The following is a 15,134-nucleotide window of genomic DNA, read 5'->3' on the forward strand; positions in this document are numbered from 1 at the left end:
ATCGAAAATCGGAAAACAGCTGGTTTTGTATGGAATTTCGTACCAACCGACGGAAAGTTTGAGCGAGATGAAGGATGCTTTCCGTTTTATTGATATTACTTATTAGCGATCGTTCTCACGTGTTTGATAGTATGCAATAGCAATTGTGATGGGCAAATTTGTCTCAAGCTGCAGATATCACCTCTGGGAAACCATGCTCTCCTGGTATCGGAAATCTGAAAACAATTGTGTGCGCGGCAACGGTATAGTGGTTTTCACAGTTGACCAGCTGATTTGGTCATTGGACAAATTTGTCAGTATTTTGTCAACTCGCGTGGCCCTGCACCTAATGGATCAAAGAATGCTATAAAATATGATCAATTGATGAAAAAGTTCAGTAAGTAGTAGCTCACCACAGAAGTCAACCGTTAATTTTTGTTCATGGCCTAAAACATCTACATGAGCGGAACAGGTTGCTAAGAAATTTCGCTGATTGTTACCGAAAAAGTAAACCGATTGGAAACTGTACCTTGGGCGAAAAAATCGTAGAAGGCGTTGGACTAATCAGGTATCATAAATGTACGTAAATCGTAGAAAATGTGATCCAAGTAGTGGCGTTATGGTTCTCCTTAGCGCATACAAACAATTATATATAGAATAGCTTACTAGGCTCGTTTACAGGGCTACGCAACAGAACTCTGAGATGTACGCAAGAGAGCTTTCTTTCCGAGACTTTGCTGGTGTTGTTAAATCATGTTTGAAGTACATCTCCCTAACACCGATAATGCCGTAGCAAAATTATGGGCCCCCCTTTAAAAATTCCGCCCTGGGCCTCCAAAAGGATTGATCCTCCACTGCCCGGAAGCACAGCGAGCGAACCAATTCGATGGCAAAGTGCTCCTTGAATGCTGTAGTTGTAAATTCCACCACGTTCAGCTTCTCGAAGTTGGCGCACGTATGATTGTAGCTCCATTTAGAAGAGTACAGATACAGTGGTAACTGGTGTTGGTGGTGATATAGCCGGTTCCGTTGTTGTATTCGAAGATGGTGATGGCCCTGGCGGACCATTTGAAGAAGATGATTAGGGGTGGCCCAGCGGCGAATAAGACGGTAGGCGGAGTAGGCCCTTTCTTACTGCGCTTTTCGCCTTGCCTTATTTCAAGTCCCCTCAATGTTCCCCGTCCCTCCTGCATCGATTTTAAAATTAGAGGCCCCTGACTATAATTCCGCCCTGGGCCTCCCAGGGGATTGATCCTCCACTGGGTGGAGAACATAATTCATGGAGGATAAGTCATGAATCTTTTAAATAGAGAACTCGATCGATTCAGTTTCACCCAACACTCGTACGGAGTGATACAAACTAACTTACATACACACACACACGCTTGTAAAACATTCGCCTAACACGGTCGAAATAGTTTTATTTAAGCTCTAAACTCCAACGCACAATATAATTTCATGGTGGCGCATTGTATGACAGGCAGAAGATATTACTTCTTGTTTTACCCCACCGCGTTCTATAACGTAATGGTTTTACAGGATGACAATGAGCGTGACTAGGGCAAAGAAAATAGATAACAAAAGCCGTTTTGCTGGTAACTTGATGAAAACCCGACACATCAGTACACTGGGTACGCTATACACGTCACTAACTGTCCGAAATGTTTGTCCAGGCTGGTGTCGCTTTCCACGAGGAGCGATGCGTTCGGAGTCGGATTTCCAGCAGACTAGATTAAAAATGGCTGACTAGATTCAAAACACAAAAAAAACACACACACACTGACGGGCTTGGTTACTCTGCCACTCAACGTCACACACGCACACAAGCAATCACCTTCCAACGCTTCCAAAATGTGATGTGCGGATGTGGAGGCGGAGAACTAACGTCAGAACTTGTCATCCGCGTGCAGTGTATCGAGACCGTCCTCCACGTTGATGTGTATGTTGATCGGTCGCTCTAGATCGAGCAGCTCCGATGGGGAGGCCCGTTGCGGGTCGTCCACGCAAGCGTTCGGTCCTGGTTGTCCGGTTGCAGACTCATCATCACCAGCACCGCCGGTATGGTCCGTGAGCGATGGGAACCCGGACAGTTCGTCCACCAGCACGCCAAGATGGTGATCGTGGTGTCCATGATGATGCGCATGGTGATGGTGGTGATGATGGTGATGGTGGTGATGTTGCTGCTGCTGCTGCTGGAGGGAATTCTTTTGAGCCGAATGTGAACCGCACAGCACCTGCTGTTGATGGTGATGATGCTGGTGTGGGTGTGATGGTAGTTGCTGATGGTGCGACTGTTGCTGTAGCAACGTGAGTGGTTGATCGGTGGACGGAGGCCCCGACGCACTGAGGAGGGTTTGATCGAGGTTGAACAGGGACTCGTGCTTAAAGCTTTCCATCGCACCGAAGTGGTCCACGTGCAGGAACTTCATCTCGTCGTCGTACACGGAGGCCGTATGCTGCTGTTGCTGATGGTGATGGTGTTGATGGTGCTGATGTGGATGATGATGTATCGCTTGCTGCTGCTGCTGGTTGGAACCATCGTTTGGATGCAGAGAGCAACAACCACCAGCACCGTCCTGATTGGAAGAACTAACCGTCCCGAGACCGTCGGTGGAGTTATTCACGGAGGTGGTGTAGGACGTACCCGAGGGAGTAAGCTTGGTCGAGGTGGAGGTCGTGCTGGTACCGGTGAAGCTGTTCCACTCAAACGTCAAACTACTGGACCGACTACCGTCCAGCGAGTTGAGATGGTCGAAGTTGAGGTTCAGGAACAGGTTGGGCGATAGACGACCGGGCGATGAGAGTGACCCAATCGTGAGACGTGGCAACTCCGCATCCACCACACTGTACGCGGAGCTGCTTACCGGCCCGGCGCCGGTTGGATCATCCGGCAATCCGAGCGTCATACTATGCAGCGAACCCCCGTCGAAAGAGAGTCCCGCTGTGTTGGAGCTGCCAGGCAGTACGACATCCACCGCATCCAACAGTGACGCCCTAGAACTCGGCCCTACATGTTGATGCTGGTGATGCTGTTGCAGGTGGTGATGTAGGTGGTGGTGATGGTGCCCAGACATCGGCTCACTCGACATCGCATCGTTCAGCCCTGCATTCTTACCCAACCCTCCCAAACCACCCACCGTCTGGGAATGATGCTGAGATTTTAGTGTGCTGCCCATGCCCTGCAGTACCTCGTCGGAAAGTCCCAACCCATCGTCGTCTTCGTCGTCGTCGAGCATTCGGCTGCCACTGGGTCCATCGCCCGCATCCACCAGTATGCTAACATCACCCAGCCCAGCCTCACCCGTACCGTCAGCGCGCGGGCAAAGTGTGACCGTACCGGTGGACGACGATGACGACGTGGAGAGTTGCTGTGGGTCTTGCTGGTCCTGTTGCGAGTCCGGCTCACCGGGACCGCCCACCGTGGTTTTTTCGCTCTTGCGCCACTTGGCGCGGCGGTTCTGGAACCAGACCTGGACGCGTGCTTCGGTGAGATCGATACGGACCGCGAGCTCCTCGCGAAAGAACACGTCCGGATAGTGCGTCCGCTGAAAGGCCCGTTCGAGTTCCTGCAGCTGCAGTGAGTTGAACGTCGTTCTGGAAGTGTGCGCGTTCGGAAATTGTGATTAGTGGTGACATCACTGGGAAGAGAGCACACTGGTTGTATAGCCAGGTGCCATGTGGAAAAAACGGTGACACGAATTCTACTCGGATCGAAAAATTCTGCACCAAACGACACTTTAGCAACATCGAAACACAACGTGCAGCGAATTCGCTGGGGAAGGAGGAGTTCTAGACGTACACCCTGAATGACTTCCTCCGCACCAAACTTCATACACTGGCGTACCTGTAGCGGCGCTGCTTTCGTTTCATCACTGCGGCCAGAAGAACCCCCGTTATCGATGGGATTCCTCATGCGTCCAGCTGGTCCGATGTCTAGTGACCGTTTCTGGCCCGTCCACTTGGTAGCATCCGATCGAACTAACGCTGCAACACTGTTCCACACGTCCTTCGCTTGCGCTGTGTACTGTGTACTCCACCGTAAGGGATTGCACACCGCCATCCGTCGCACTGTCCACTGTGTCTTCGCTCGGAATCGATCGATTCGATCACCGCGCTCGGATGTGTACGGTTCCAGGCGGCGAACGGTGTTGCGTGTGTGTATCCTCGAGATAGTGTCAGTCCGTCAGTTGAGACACTGCTAGGGCTTCCAACATTCTGCCAGGCAGCGATGGGCTTACCTGCGTACCGTCCGCTTCTCGTTTTTTTGTTTGTCCACCACCGGGCCGTCGTGGGTCGCGAGACATAAGCGCCTGGCAGTGTTGTGGGGAGTTGCCTGTGTTCCAGTTCCAACACCGTAAGCCGACGGTTGGAACGCAAATCGTGCCCTACCTCTGCACCAATCCGTCTTCGGTACCTAGGGTAGTTCCCCGACAGTGTTGCGATTATGACCGTACCCATGGCTTACGTGCGGTTGGATGCGGTTCCCCTTACAGCTGCTCTCGCCTCGGACGAACCTACGGCAGGAGTTCGTTTCAAAGGAATGTTTTGTTCGTTTGGTTTGTGACGAACTTCAGCAGTGGCTCGACGTTCCACGTTACGCGGTGAAAGGGAACGGGTATGCGGGGCACACAAGATTTAAGCACCATTTTCCTGTCGATGACTTAGGCCCCAAACCTGAAACACCCAACCCAGCAGGGAAACAAACCTGCATTGTTATTGCTTTTTCTAGGATTTTTTTCGTGTTCACCTTAAAAGTCTGAGTCGGGCATAGGAGTAGGCGAGTAGTATCCATTTCTCTTCCGCTTCTGGGCTTGCATCCACTTGCTTGTGTGGTAGGCGTATCTTTTGCAGGTTTTCCACACACATTGCTCAAGTTTTTCATTTGCGATAGATAGATAGAATATAATTATCCGTCATTTACGCGGGTCTTTAAGATTTTAAAGACATCGATGACCTTGATGATAGCGCCTGGGGGAATAGGAAGATACCGGGCCCTAAATATGGCTGCATCTTCATAGACAGAGAAGTCAACCACGACAAACAATACGTCCAATAGCGCACGTGCCCTTGTGTGGGCGCATCAGATTTCCGACGTCGTCCATTTTGATCACCGAACAGCGCCAAAAAGGCGGAATAGGTGGTCCACTTTCATCACAAGAAAATGTATCTATTGGAAAAACAAGAAACAATGCAGGCTCCTGGGCCTAGGTAATAGTCGGTACAGGAAATGGAAGCAAACCGTGTAGCGGTGAAGATGCATCCCGATGCCATCGACAGCGGTAATCTTATATCATGCGCCATTTTCGGTTGGCGTCCATTAGTAACTACGGGTAACGGTGCGAGCGTCATATTATAAAAGACCAGTCTGCGCTAGTGGACGCTGCTCAGTGTTACGCCAAACGTTGCCCGTACAACGTACATCTCACGCTCTTTTGCGTTTTACCGTTATCGTTTATCAGGCTGGGTCTTTGTGTGTGTGTGCGTAATTGAAAAGAAGTTATCCCAAAACGTGTGATGGTATGGTGAACGGTTGTTACCTGCGCTGTGTCGTGTAGGCTTCACCAGGCAGCCGAGTCGGAGGTGTAGCCATCTTGATTTTCTGCACAACAAAACATGAGACTTACGGTAGGGTACTTGGCACGTTGTGTGCATTGCTTTGACATCAACATTTGTCTTCCGCAGCTAGCTGTGTGTGGTTTTATTTTCGGTTTAATACTGGCACCAATCGATGGTCGGCTGAAATCCGGCAAGGAGTTTCCAAGCGATGCGTTTCAGAATATGCTCCAGTCGTCATCTGGCGATGCGTTGGAGGAGAACGATCCAGACATTCCGCTTGGCATGAAGGGAAGTCCTCTCTCCAGTGTGCGGGACAAAACCACCACGATAGGACATGGCCCGGATGGCAACGAGACGCCAACGCCTAAGTCATCACCGCTAAACTGCTTCCCACTTGCTGACCGACTGCACAAATATGATTGGGCCCGGTACTATCTGAGTCACATGGCGGCGGGCTCTGCAAGGCATAGCCATCCGGACGTAACAGATGGCGGAATGGCAGACGATTCCAGCCAGCCCGGGTACGTGGCACGTAAGCGTTCCGACTTTAACCGTGAGATATCCGCCGACCTGTACGCACAGTACCCATCGTCCTGTGCGTGTCAGACGAAGGTAAGCCATCAATCAGTCTGTCAATGTGAACTGGAATTCCACCAAAACTCGGGTGTATACTCTGCTATCAATGTATTCCAGTACGAGCTGCTCGATCTCGGCTACACGCACTTTCCGCGCTACATTGTGAACGCGATCTGTCAGAACCGGAGCGCCAACAGCCGCAAGTGTTGGCGCGGTTCCAGCTGCAAGGAGATCCCGTACAAGGTGCGCGTTCTGACCAAGCGGGGCGAAAATGAGTCGGGCGAGCAGGATCACCATTCAACGCTGCTGCCGGAACCGTTGCGGGAGTACTGGCGCTTCAAGACGGTTACCATTGCCGCCGCCTGTCAGTGTTCGATCTGACGGCCGCTAATGTACGGGCCGCCAGAACACGACCGGGACGTCCCGTGGCAATAGTGGGAAATAAATCGTATCGGTTACGAAGTTTAAAATACACGCATGCTTTCAGCTTCTGGTGGTTTGCTTTTACTGTGCTAAGAGATGTAGTCGTTGTTTTGTGATCTCTGTGCGGGGGGAACCAAGGGATGGGTTGGTTTGTACGAACTCTCGTTGGAAAGAAGTTGAACAATTGCTCATGAAAATCAAGGGATATAGAAAGAACCTCATCTGTCCTGTAGATCAGCTACGTCGAGGTTGGTTGTATAGTTCGCGGCGCGTCAAGAACCCTTTGCATAGTAAATGTCTACCAAACAGTCATGTTGGGAGTTGAGGTGTGGCTCGCGTAGATCGTATCCGCGTATTCGCTTACGATTCACAGCCGCACGGCCGAATAATCAGAGGCCTTGGTAGAGCAGCGAGGTTGAGAAACTCTGGCGCAGTGTCGAGTTTTCCCAAACAGCGCTCCGATCCAGAGAGCGCGGATGGAAAGTGCATGTGCTTTCCCGAGAATCAAGGTATTGGAGAGTGCTCAACACATCTGGCAGGAGAGATGATATCGTGACAGAGCATAAAAGGTCCTTACCCTACAGTTCCCTTTACCGAGCATACAGCAAACGGCACCCTATCATGTTATCATCGGTTTTATGTGACGCTTTTCTTCTTTGCTCTTTCACTGTTGCTGCCTGTCTCTTTCTCTCTCTCTCTCTCTTATTATTTAATTCTCTCTCGGTTTGTTACTTGGCCCTGTTTGTACGCAACACGCGACTCTCCGGCTCTCGAACAGTTATCCTGGCAAGGCAGGCAGGCAGCACCAACCAAAGACCAGACTTCCAGGCCCTAGCCAGCGTTCACCGACGGAGGATGACGAAAAAAGAAAACAAGGGTGTGACCGGAGCAAGCAAGCGAACCAACACGTTACGGTGAGCCGTTTTTTCGAAACCAGCCACCCGGGTTTTCCTAGCGTGCGGTGCTGGCGAGGATATTTCGATTGCCCTTTTTCGGCAAAGCGCAAGACTCCATAATGTGCTGCGTAGGTCCCATGTGCTAGCGAAGACAACGGTGTCAGTAACGGCAAAAGCAAGATACAAGCGAAAAAAAAACTAGGGCAACGGTGTGTATCGTGCAGTTTTGCGTAGGTGTGTGCCAGTGTTGGACGTTTGTAGGTCCGTTCTGACCATTCCCGGCTACTGAAGACTGTAAACTGCAAGTTAATGGGCAGTAAGGCCTACTGCTATCGTTCGTAAAATAGTACATATTAAAAGAAAACGTGAAAAGGAAAATACAAAACAGTACGAAAAGTGTTCACTCTACCCGTGAAAAAGGGAGTTGAGTTAAGGAACCAAAAAAAAAAGGACGCACTCTCACTTCTGTTCTCACAGACGCGCACGGGTGCGCACAACAAAGAGCCTGGGTGCGTGTGCGCGCGTACACATGTATGTGTGTGATTTTACGTGCGTGTGCAAGCAGAATTTGCCTCAGATTTAGTGTGTTTTTTTTCCTGCCTGTCCGTTGCTATCCCTTCACACGATGGTTGCCGCGGGACTGGGCTGATTCATCCGTCAATTGGTGAAGATGACGGGCAGTGGTTAGTGTATCCGGTGTTGGACCACGGTATTATTACACCGAGTGGCAGAACGATGCAGTCTACGGGTGTTGGTGACGTTGGGTGGCATTACACGGAATGCTAGTACCGAACCGAACGCGCACGCAAAAAACCATTTCCGCCTGCAGTGTCTGCAGTCTGGATGTGGATCGGTGGACTAGCGGACAGTACAGAAGAGCCTAAAGGACCTCCCACCGCGGAGGCAACTGGGGCGACGCGTTGGGTTACGGTTCAGTGCTTGAGAACCGCCCGACGGCAGGGACCATCATCTGTAGCGGTGTAGCCCAAAGAAGTGGAAATTGGTGAAGAATCTTGCACTGCTACGCAGCAGGAGTGCCACTTCTTATCGGCACCGAGTGTGTGTGTGGAAAAGGGACGAGTGGGTCGTAAATTGGTTGCCGAATAAGTGGTACTGCATTGCAAAAACTTCGACGAAACTGGAGGTGACGCATCAGCAGCACGGCAAACATTACTGAGCAGAGTTCTGGAGAGTTACTCGACCAGTGGTACCTACGAGGCCTCACTGTGCATGCTTGGTGATGCACTGAGGAAGTGTCTTTTTTCCCTGTGAGTCATGGTGCAGAACAATTCGTGTCATAGTAGCTGAGTAACTCGTGTAAAACAAAACAAAAAAAAAACATTTCTACAGTGTTCAGCTCTCAAGTGCGTAGAAGCTGTATCGTCCATCAGTAACACCCGCACCATTCAATCTCGTGAGCCAGCCGTGGACACGCTCTGTCCAAACTTCAAACGTCACGTTCAACCGGCACACGGGCGGCCATTGACGGGCGTATCCAAGCGTGACCAAGCGTTACCAAGAAGCAAGCTGCATTGAGCAGCTTCTTCATCTACCTTGCCGCAGCATCCTTATCGTCCGTATCGGGGACGACGGTTGCAACCATGGGCTACCCGGGGACAACCGAGGACGACGATCAATACCGGGTGCCGCTGATAGCGAAGTTGCTGCACGCCCTGCCACACTACAACATCACCTTCCATCGCATCAACAACACATTTCGCCCATCAAATGACGTCTATCTCGAGGTGATTAAACTTTCATTGAACTTATCTTTTCAAAATGGGACCTTAAGAGGAGCAAGAGCGCGAGATAAGGACTAAGAAAGCGAGAGAGAGAGAGAGAGCGAGAGCTAGTGTGTGTTGTTGAATGAGTATGCAACAATGGTTGAATATCTTGATGCTTTCCATGCAGTTTCTTTTTGTGTTCTGCTAGGGTGCCTCTCCTTTGCTTTGCTGATTTCTACAACTACACGAGCACCACAGCATGCCCATTGCCGCGGTATGGAATGGGAAGAAAGACGGAAAATCCGTCGATGGCATCATCGGTGTTTTTCGTTGCGTTTTATTTTTCTCCATTTGCGAACTGTGTAGAAAGGTGGAGTTGAGGGGACAACTATTCATAGCAAAATATATGGGTTACATGCCAGGTTTGCTTGCTGCTAATGATCTCATTTGGCACCGATGGGATAAAAGACCCATCCTTTCTGATCCGCACCCCGGGGGATTTGCATTTTGCAATTGGGCGTTGGTGCGACTCCGACAATGGATAGGCTTTTACGGCGATGACAAAATGCTTTGCCCTGTTCACTCATTGTGATTGATTGGTTTGTGTAGCCTACTGTTGGCCTACTTGACTTTCTGGAACACCTTGGTTCTTTGTGCAGAACATGCAGAAATGTTTTTATCTTTTCTTTTCAGTATATTGTATCTGTCTACAGCTACTGAGGCTCTAATGTATAGAAAAAAGTTGTTTGAGCTTAAATAAATCTCTTTTAGACATAGGGCTCCTAGTGTAAAGCTCTACATTTGTTTGATTGTTTATTCTAACAGAGTCTCGGTATCTTGGGTTCGATACCGGCCGCCCTGCTGATTGTGTCGTTGTTTGGTCTGCTGCTCTATCTACTGACGCGCTGCTGTGATAGAAAGCCACGACCCGCACACTCTATCACTAGCTTAAAGGTGACGCTCTCCATCGTAACCGTACTGTGCTGTGCCGCGATCGGTCTCGGACTGTACGGTAACGACGATCTGCACAATGGGCTGCTCGAGGTGCTGCAGGCCGGCCGGAAGGTGGACGGTGTCGTCACGTCCGTACGGAACCAAACGTTCATCCTGGAGAACACGCTCACGATGAAGATCCAGCAGCAGCTCACCGAGCTGGAGGACATTTTTGACCAGAAGACAAACAATCAGACCGCTCTGGCACAGCTGCAGCAGGCTCTCCTCACGGCCAAGGGTAATATCACGATTGCGAAGAATGCAGCGAACGATATACGGCGCCCTCTTGTCGGTTTGACCATAACCGACTTCCTGACGGTAAGTAGCGGTTTTTCGTTTGTCATATGAGGTAGTGTTGTGTCTAATCTTTTGGCAAGAATCTTCCAGAATTCCAGAAGGATGAGATTCCAGTAAAGAATCATTCATTTGAATTTCCAGCGAAGATTCAACCTAATGAATCGTCGGTGATAAGTCATGCAAATCATGAATCAAATGTGAAAATATTAATGAATCTTCACAGATTCATGGCATCATGTTACTAACTTTACTGTTTTTAGTTTCTGAAGTAAGAATTTCTGTACTGCTGAAATAGCCCAAGTACTAAGAGAGAGGGACTGGTCTCAATTTGTCTACGCAATCTAATGACATCAGCATTTGGGTTATTTCATCATTGCAGAAATTCTTACTTAGGATTTATAAATTTTCTGAGATTTATGCATCATTGAAGAGTCATGAATTATCAGAGTAGAGGTGAAGAATCATTCACTTAGATTCATGAGTGTGAATTAGATTAACCCAATTTGAACTGTAAATTTTACGTTTCGTCTGGTTTTGTTGCGTTGCAGAAAGGAGATCAGTGGGAGCTGATTCGCTGGCCGGGTACGGTCGCCATATTGGCACTGTTGCTCGTACTGTGTGCGGTACTGCTAGTTGGCGTGGCGCGTCACTCTCGGTGCGCTCTTATACTGTTCAGCGTGTGTGGTTTGCTGGCCGTGACCGGGTCGTGGCTGATGTCCGGTCTCTACCTTTCGACCTCAGTTGCCGTCGGCGACCTCTGCAACGATCCTGCAGATTTCCTGGTGCACCAAGCGCCGCATGAGCTGCCAGCCGACATACTGCTCTACTACACCCAATGTGACATCTCTCGCTCGAACCCATTCACACAGCGTCTGCGAGAGTCTCAAAATGCGATCAACAATGCCCGCAACGCGATGAGTATCGTATCGAAGTAAGTAGACAGGCTAGTCTATGTTGTGTGGCCTTGGTCTTTTTTGAAACTTCTTCTCACCATATCTTTCTAGAATTTCGCCGGTGCTCTTCAAGAACGCTGGCCTAGCTCCGAAGCTGGGGTCAGTTAACGCGGACATTAAGCTGTGCGAACGACTGCTGACCGGTTTGACGGCGCTGGTTGACTGTCGAGCGGTGCACTACAGCTATCTTGTAGCGACCCGTGGCCTGTGTGAGTGCGGATTGCTCGGATTGGTGCTGATGCTGGTCGCCAGCTTTATGGCGGCGATCTTGCTCACCATTATGGTTTGGGTCGACTCCCACACGTGGATCTACATTCGCAAGAGGTAGGTAAGGGAAGTGGGAGAGGGTTTTTTTTTGGCGGGAAGGGTAAATCGTTTGAAGTAAGGGATCATTGCAAAAACACACTCGCCGGTTTGTTGGGTTCATTGCAGGAATGATTATGCGCAGGTCGAGGAGCAGTCATACGTATCACACCAATTGCATCCACAGAGTCATCAAAACATGAACACTCGTACACTCCCACATCATCCCAAGGGGTAAGTCGTTGTGCAAACGGGCATCACCTCAATCTTCTACCATCTTTTCTTTTGTCGTTCGCATGTGCAGTCCCCCCGTAATCAGTGGGTCACACACGATTGCGCATCCGGGCCGCAACGCGAAGCACGATATGAGCCAGGTGCAGCAGGCCCAGCAGCAGATGCATCATCAGCAGGCACACGCGCAGGCACAGCAGGCCCAGGCCCAGGCTCAGGCGCACATGATGCATCACCATCAGGCGATGATGCGTGCCGGCGGTACTCATACGCTCGGTCGCCTACCGTCGCACAGCAGCCCGACGCACCTGCACGGTCCGAATAACGGCAAGTACGCCACCCTCAGTAAGCACTGCAAGACGCTCGACGCTAACGACTTCTACTGAAGTTACGCCGCCTGTAACGATAGAAAGTTCCATCCACCCGCCATACATCAGCAGCAACAACAACCGCACTATCACACCCACAGTCACCAGCAGCAGCAACAGCTGCAGATGCAGCAGTTGCAACAACAGCGCGCGATGTTAGATCCCGCAACGGCCGCTGCTGCCGCCGCCCATCATCTGCATCTTCACCAGCAGCAGCACGCCGGTGTAGGGCCCGGTCACGTCCATCCCGCCCAGACGATGACCATCAACCGTAAGCTACACGGTGCGGCCGGTGTACCGGGTGCCCATCCACTACCACCGGTGTACGGTGATGACAATCCACCGCCACTACCACCGTTGCGCAATCCGCAGAAGGCACTGCCACAGCCCGTGTCCACGGTAGCAGGGAGTGATACGGCCACAACCGATACAGCCGCCGCCGGTTCTGACAAGCAGATCTACATCTACTCGACTGCCAAGTATGGCAAGTATGATCCGAACGGTAAAGTGCATTTGCAGCAACAGCAGCAGCAGCAGCAGCAATCACATCCAGCAGCGGCCAAGCATGGTGAGGGAGTTCCGGATAAAGGGAATGCAGCCGGGAAGAATCCTAACACCACCACGTTCAGCTCGACACCCGGCTTCAACAGCAAACCACTGCCGTCGATCATAAACTGTCCACTGCCGGATATACCGAAGAGTGCAAGCAACGGCAGCACCACAAGCAAGGACGACATCTACGTCAAGCGGAAGCTGCTCACGGACCATCCGAATGGTAGCAAGTTTGCGACACTCAAACCGATACCGGTGCCGAAAATTGAACCGAACAATCTGAACGGCAAACAGCATCACCAACACCACCAACACCAGCAGCAGACTTTGAGCAACGGTGCTAATGGCGCTGGTACGGCAACACCGGTTGATCTGGCATCACAGTTGCCGCCACCACCACCTCCACCACCACCGGTAACGGGCAGCTCGTCCGGTTCGTCGGGCGGTTCCTCGTCCGGGTACGGTACGGCCGGACTGACCACCTCCCAGATCCAATCACTACCCCTGCCACCTCCACCGCTAGAGCTGCTACAACAGCAACAGAGCCACCCGGACGACCAGGGACTTCGGTTGCCACCGCCACCGACCAGTGAAGAACTACGCTCGTCAGCGATGGAAAGCAACGGCAATGGTATCGGGCAGCAGAACGGTGGTGGTGTGAGTGATAACGTACCGAACGGTGACACCGCTATGCCAGATAAAGCGGCCAGTGCTGCACACGGCCATGATGATAACAGCTTCTACGCAGTCACCGAACTGTAAAGGATTACGATCGAGCGGGATCGAAAATGAAAAACAAAAAACGTAATGGATGGAACAGTTTGAACACGAGGTTGTTCTATTCTCACTTGTCACGATTGTGCTTAAATGCGGGCAGGTGCAATTGTGGGGAATAAAACAACGAAACAAAACCGACACAACATATTGTTACAGGCAGATACGAAACGAAACGAACACAATAAGACAAGGAAGTAAGAAAGGACGCGGACATTAACGAATCTGACACTGCTAAACGTAAATATACAACTAGCGCTGTAGGAAAATTGTAAGGTTATTAGTGCGATAAGAAGAATGCTATGATTAAACCAATTCTTACAATTAGGTTCTACCTAGTGCAAAAAACGAAACAAAAACAAAAAACAAAATGCATTGAAAAATGTGCCGTTGCGGAACAAAACCAACTTGAGGAGGGCACAGGTTCCGATAAAAGCTTGCCACACACTACGATCCGCTTTTAGATCGTGGTTTCTTTGTACAGAGGAAATAAATGAAGTTAAATGCACAATCAGCCGAAAAATAGGCAGCCATGTTTGCAAACTCCGGAGAAGGAAGTATTTTTTTCAATTATTGTCTAGCTCTCTTCAGGAATAGGAATTAATTCCGTTAATGTTTTATTTGTTGCCAAAAGTTAGGTTAGCATTATGTGTTTTTATAATCATTTTATTTGACCTTAAAACACACGAAACAGCCAAAAAAATCATGGATCTCTGTTTTAAATGACAAAGTCATTAGGAAGTAAGGATTTCTTGCAAAATAGTATCACAGCTTGGTACAAATTACGCGTAGATGTATGCAACCAGCTTTGCAAAAGCAGTCTTTTTCAAGCTTTTTATACCATTTTTTGTTGGTAGTTTGTATATTAGTTGTAACATGGCTGCCGTTAGCGGGAGATAACTGAATATATTCTTCTCCACGTGACATGCAACAGAAACAAAACAACAAGCGAACGAGAGAAAGAGAGAGACAAAAAAAAATAGTCAAAATCATGTAGCAAAGCGCAAATCGTAACACTTATCGTAAATACCGTTAACTACTAGGCTATCTCACGCCCTCATTCAGGATTACAACATTTGGGAGAAGATAATGCACGCAAGCACACAAACATGGGATTTACCTTGTGTACTTGGATGTGGAAAACAGGAATTGTGTACGCAAAACTATGGAATTGTATGCCAAGTATGAATTGACACGGGAAACACTTGAGAAAAAAACAAACGAATGTTGCTGTGTGTGCGTCGAAATTACTGAAATCCATTACAATAGCACGCACAGAAGATGAAACATTCAGCCATATTACAGGTTCCATTTTGTGGGGATGAACTCTCCACCGAAGGTGGAACGTATAAACCGCGCAAGGTGTCACGAAGGTGTGGATAGTTTTATAGAGATATACAAGCATACTAGCAGTATAAAGGAAACAATATGGAAGTAGTGGCTTTTGTTTGGAGTTTTTAATCTCTGCTGTGTTACAAATGTGTTTTATTTTAATAACTAAAGATGTCT

At 49.6% G+C, this 15,134-nt stretch overlaps 3 protein-coding genes across 3 annotated transcripts; 2 read left to right on the forward strand and 1 right to left on the reverse strand.

The window, feature by feature from the left end:
* Positions 1-1,448: 1,448 nt before the first annotated feature.
* LOC128307084 (transcriptional regulator ovo-like) lies at positions 1,449-4,051 on the reverse strand. Its single transcript, XM_053044805.1, has 2 exons — positions 3,824-4,051; positions 1,449-3,573 (listed from the first exon to the last, which is right to left on the reverse strand). The coding sequence occupies exons 1-2, from the start codon at positions 3,847-3,849 to the stop codon at positions 1,866-1,868; spliced, it is 1,734 nt and encodes a 577-aa protein (XP_052900765.1). The 5' UTR covers positions 3,850-4,051; the 3' UTR covers positions 1,449-1,865.
* A 1,378-nt stretch (positions 4,052-5,429) lies between these two features.
* Positions 5,430-6,492, forward strand: LOC128307183 (uncharacterized). Its single transcript, XM_053044920.1, has 3 exons — positions 5,430-5,604; positions 5,662-6,147; positions 6,229-6,492. Exons 1-3 carry the CDS (start codon positions 5,593-5,595, stop codon positions 6,490-6,492), a joined length of 762 nt encoding a protein of 253 aa, XP_052900880.1. The 5' UTR covers positions 5,430-5,592.
* Positions 6,493-9,031: 2,539 nt separating this feature from the next.
* Positions 9,032-12,317, forward strand: LOC128307048 (protein tweety). The gene is made up of 6 exons (XM_053044765.1): positions 9,032-9,175; positions 9,980-10,465; positions 10,993-11,375; positions 11,449-11,721; positions 11,830-11,934; positions 12,005-12,317. The coding sequence occupies exons 1-6, from the start codon at positions 9,032-9,034 to the stop codon at positions 12,315-12,317; spliced, it is 1,704 nt and encodes a 567-aa protein (XP_052900725.1).
* Positions 12,318-15,134: the final 2,817 nt, after the last annotated feature.

This window comes from Anopheles moucheti, chromosome X (genome assembly GCF_943734755.1).
Source record: "Anopheles moucheti chromosome X, idAnoMoucSN_F20_07, whole genome shotgun sequence".
NCBI classification, from domain to species: domain Eukaryota; kingdom Metazoa; phylum Arthropoda; class Insecta; order Diptera; family Culicidae; genus Anopheles; species Anopheles moucheti.